Source organism: Opisthorchis viverrini (assembly GCF_000715545.1).
Source record: "Opisthorchis viverrini unplaced genomic scaffold opera_v5_3, whole genome shotgun sequence".
Taxonomy (NCBI): domain Eukaryota; kingdom Metazoa; phylum Platyhelminthes; class Trematoda; order Opisthorchiida; family Opisthorchiidae; genus Opisthorchis; species Opisthorchis viverrini.
This window is the reverse complement of record NW_008751659.1, coordinates 3,595,454-3,600,362: the sequence shown is the minus strand read 5'-3', so window position 1 is coordinate 3,600,362 and position 4,909 is coordinate 3,595,454. Positions and strand designations below refer to the sequence as shown.

General features: G+C 44.2%; 1 protein-coding gene across 1 annotated transcript in view; it reads right to left on the bottom strand.

Annotated features, from left to right (window-relative positions):
* Positions 1-378: 378 nt before the first annotated feature.
* The window catches only part of T265_00352 (hypothetical protein), a gene marked incomplete at both ends in the record, with an annotated part of 11,074 nt that continues 6,543 nt past the window's right edge, over positions 379-4,909 (bottom strand). Inside the window, 2 exons of the mRNA XM_009164097.1 lie at positions 379-670; positions 2,240-2,767. Coding sequence (XP_009162361.1) covers positions 422-670; positions 2,240-2,767 — 777 coding nt within the window. The remainder of the gene's footprint in view (positions 671-2,239; positions 2,768-4,909) is intronic.

The following is a 4,909-nucleotide window of genomic DNA, read 5'->3' as shown; positions in this document are numbered from 1 at the left end:
ATTTTCACAAACCTGATGATTACCAAGATAGTAAGGTTACATGCGAAGATGTCAAATACGAAGCGGAATGCGTTTTTCAGGACTAACTCGACTCTGATTCGAAAAAACGAAAGCACTCCTGGAAAAAGCCTAAACATTCCACTGAAAAATTCTTCTCTTTGTGTTGCTAAGGTTGATCCTCGGAGAAGATTACTTTTCTAACTTCCTCTCCCCTGTAAATTTCAGATTCAAGTGTTCCTGGATTTGGGTTCACTGTATTTCTTTTTCTGGGTTCCTTATGTCATATAATCTGCTTGCTAGGCGTATCAACAAGTCATTTCCAGTGGCTAAGAATCCAATCCGCCGATGAGTAAAAAGGCATCACTCATCTATGAAGCACTGATTTATATTCACATGACCAAAATGAACGGCACAGTCTACCTCAATCCCCTCGTTTCCGCCTGCCCTTTTTCCGTTTTGGCTCACTGTCCACTTCCTCGTCATCGACAGGTTCCAATTGGTTCCAGAGCTCATCAAACTCCTCCTCGCTTTCGCTTGCTTCTTCCGCATTCGCATCGCCTTTTCCATCCGCTTCCGCTTTCTCTACTGTCTGTCCAGATAGCCGTTCCACAGCACTAAAGTCAGCACTATCACTGATTAGGAATGAAGTGATTGGGAGCTTGGCATACAGCTGAAAAGGAAAGAAAACAGTGGTCGTACCTGAAACCAACTCGGTTGCAATTGTTATTAGGGGAATCGTGGGAGCCGGTGTTTACAGACCCACAAGGTATTAAACAGCCACACGACGCATTTAGAGAAAAAGTGATGCGTAAGAGATGTGTTGACTAGCGTTGCCGATAGGGACGTTTTTCGGGAAAAGAAACGAGTAGATGATGGCTTAGAGCAACGTTCCACAAAATAACACTACTTATATAAAAGGAACGGATTAGTTGTGACGGAACTAACAATCCGTGAATTCCGCCAAATACTCTCATTTACACATTAACTTGGTTTCTATGAGAGATTCAAATGAATCCAGGTGAATCTCTCGTTTATAAGCTGAATCCCGTCCAATTTGGGTTCAGGTAGAACATACGGTTGACAAAGACTCGGAGAAGGCGTTTATCTGGTGAGCTCCAAGAAAAGCGAAAGCGGCCGTGGGTTGTCGAAGAGTTTTCAACCACCTCATGAGTAGTCTGTTAGAGTATATAGTGTATTGCGACATCTCGAATATCGTACCAACTGAAAGATGAGGTGGCTTGGTGCAGCACATTCAGTTGAAGAAAACTTTGAACGAGGTATTCAGCTGGATTTCAGTTGAGTCTTGTGAAAACCAAATGGGTATGCAAGTGAGTGTTTTTGTCGAAAAACAAGCCCTTATTAAGTTCAAGGTATCTGTCCCACATTGAGGCTTTCAACGTCCATACTCTGTATAAAATTGGCCAACAAGTAGCCCGGACCTTGTCCTCTCTTTCGATCGATGCATGTTGCGTCTCCGAAACACGTGTATAAGACCCACCTCGATCACTCATCCCGAACCCAGGTTTCCCGCACTTTACTCTTCGGGTGTCTAGTAACCCTGATTCAAAGACTCGTGGTATCTAAGGCGTGAATGTTGTGCTTAGCTCCACGGCTGAATGCACCTTACTTGACTGGACTCTAGTAAACAGTTGTTTTTGCACTGTTAAGTTGACAGATCGATTGGTACAATCAAGGTCGATGCATCTCGACGTGGCAAAAGGTGTTTGTTTGTTGTCATTATAAGTTCCGGCAGACTGCAGCTCTGAGGCTGAAAAGAGCAGCTTCTAGCTTGATTTGTTACATTTATTCCGGTCATCATTCTGACAGGTGATACAAATGTTTGGGTTGAGCGACCAAGTCCTGGTGAGGTCCATCTTTGCGGCCGATTCGAGTTTGACGCTCGCTGCACAGACAAATGACTAAGGTTTACAAAGACGGATACGCGTTGTGAGCAGCATTACCGAAATCCGTGAAAATTGAAGGCGATTATGAAGTACATAACAAATAAACATCCCACTCCTGCAAGCCATATAGAGGAACTGATCAATATACTTCACTTGGAGCCTACAAGGCAAGTGTGGGCATGCGAATTGTACTCAGTTTTTCCTCTGTCTGACCGGTACTTTCTATTCATGTGGAACACTTACGGTTGTTTGAAAAAAAGTAATCCGTGAATTAATACAAGCCTAAAATCGATTTTCAAAAAACAGTTTGAACATATTGAAATTAATCAACCAACCTTTGCAAGTCGATCACCCGTATCACGATTATATATCCGTAAATAGCGATCCAGAGATGAAGCTATTAAGAGTGGCTGCGAGTCGAATAAGGCTGTTGAGCTGGTGGCAGGAGAATTCGCAGAACCAGCTCCCCCACAAGCCAGCCCAGTGATGCTTCCAGATGCACCAGGAAGAGTACGCACGCCAACAGGAGGCTCCGGAGCGCGAGCACCGCGACTCTTAATCTGACCAGGGTAAAGTGGGGCTTCATCATCGTCACCATCCGCCACCATGATAGATTCCTTGGGAAGACGCAAATCCAGGAAACACAAGTCTCCTATCGCATTACCGGCAACTATTCGGACACCAATTCCTGGAGCTTCAGTGAACGCCAATCCACGAGTAATCGGCCTGGTAACAGCCAAATCAGGGAGAATGGCTCCATGTGAGCAAGTTCCAACTTTTACTTTCCCGTACTTCCGGCTCATCCTCCATGCATGGCGGGAAACCGGTCGTCTTTGGCCACAGCGAATATCGTAAAGGCATATCTTCGGACAAGACAAGGGTGAAAAAGCAGTCAACCTACAATCATTCAATTGGCTCGACAAATTTGATCAAAAATGCGTCTACTACCATTATTATCATCATTACCATGGAAAACTAGCCTCGCTGGTACTGTTCTGGGGGACGAAGAAAATATGAATGACAAACAAAAGAATGAAGGGGCTGAGACAGTATAAAGGGGGGCATCCAATGAAAACAGGTACATGGAAGTGCTCACAGATGAGGAAACTTTATCAGCCCACCGGGATATGATTCGCTCTGCGAAGTATCTGCCTTTTCAAAAACCCAAACGGAACCAAAACGTCGAAACTTATCACTTAGTAGTGTCAACGGCATGAAGTAGATAACTAAAGCTGGACCCACGTGACTCTAAAACAACTTTGACAGGTGAAAAAAAGTAGCCATTGGACACAATAGAACTCCAGCATCGTATGGCAGAAATTACACAAATTGGGCAGGGAAAGCGCAGTAAACGGGGTATCCCCTGGAAGAACTGTCCTACTTTGAAAACTAATACCTCAGAATGAAGGGATAATGCGTCAGACTCGGGTAGCAACAAAGCACGGCTCAGCATGTGATTGTAGTTCAGAAACGGCCTCAACATAACTAGAGAATTTCCACATCTGCATAAGTTCACTCAGATTCCACTTAATTAGGCGCCTTTGTTACACTGAAAACGTGCAACCAGATTGGACGTAAATACGTAAATTAAAAGTTGGCATCGAACGGTGCATGTTACCAACACACTGTTGACAGAAATTCTCGGGGAATCTGGCAATTTCGATCACGGGAACAAGAGTTAAAACGTATGATATGCATGTTCGCTAAGCGCACATGCCTTTCTCATCTTTGGGTGCAGATTCAATTCAGGGCCAGGACGGTTGGAAAAACTTCGTAATCACGTTGTTCTCATAAGCACAGCCCAAACTGGTCCGAGAGCACTACCAGGAAATTACAAAACCAAGTGATTCCACAGAAAAACAAAAGTATGCAGTCCAGCTGTAATCCCTTGGATTGCAAACTTGCCGTGCAATCTAGGGGAAGTGCCGGGGCTGAGATACTGCCAGGTTGCCCAAATCTAGACAGGAGTGGTCAGGATACCGGGGTTGGGTTTGAACCAAGGGCTTTTTGGTCAGCAAGTTCGCGCGTTAACCACTGAGCTGTCTCAGGCTGAACGACGGGATTAATACAAGCTCAATAACCAAGCATCTCGCTATCTAGGAAACTATGTGCTTTTTTAATTAATTTTCTAAAACAACGAATACGACATGTAGTGGTATAGCGTCAATGAGTGAAGTCGGTCAATCGACAGAACAGTCTTACTCATTCAGATTGACAGACTAATCACAACCATGCGTGGATGCCCGAAAACATCATAAGGGCTCCGGACGACGGAACATCTGTGCATCGTGCACCAGGACATTTGAAGTGTTATCCCTGTAACTTTTCGAAAAGAGTTGAGCTGTCACCAAATAATTAGGATAAGTATCTACACGTTGCTGAGTGGTTCCACGAGATGAATATACGAGAATCAACAATGACCATCAGTAGTAGATCGGAACCTCATCTGAGTGGCAAAACATGGGGTTAATATTAGCTGGAAAGTGGTACATCGTAGAAAGATAATCAAGCAATGAGAAATGCGGTCAGGCGAAGTGGAAGCAGACAGTCTAGCATCTGATCGATTTCGGTACTTGTACGATGAAATGGATAATGCCTAATGAGGGTTCCGGCCCAAATTATCATGTCTAGAAGGTTTTAAACAGATTTGCGTAATTTTGTCTGTCGTTAGTGAAAACTACTTGACAATCTAGAGACTTATGAGACTTATCAGCACTTTCCTTAGGTGAACGTTACAAATTAAACAGAACCAGGCATGTCGCTAATGCATGTGGAGTTATATTCTGTCCGTGTATAGACAGTTCAATTCAGTGCCTTTCAACCACCCCGCCATTGCAAGTACCTCATCGTTTTGAATGATCTGGCCGCCGCGCTCTCATACGGACATAAATAGACATTTGCCCCAAAGGCATCATGCATAGGAAACCCGTAATAGCAGTAGCCTTCTGCGACAATCTGTACACGAACCTAATCGGACAGCCATGACCAATAGTGAGCTAGCTAAA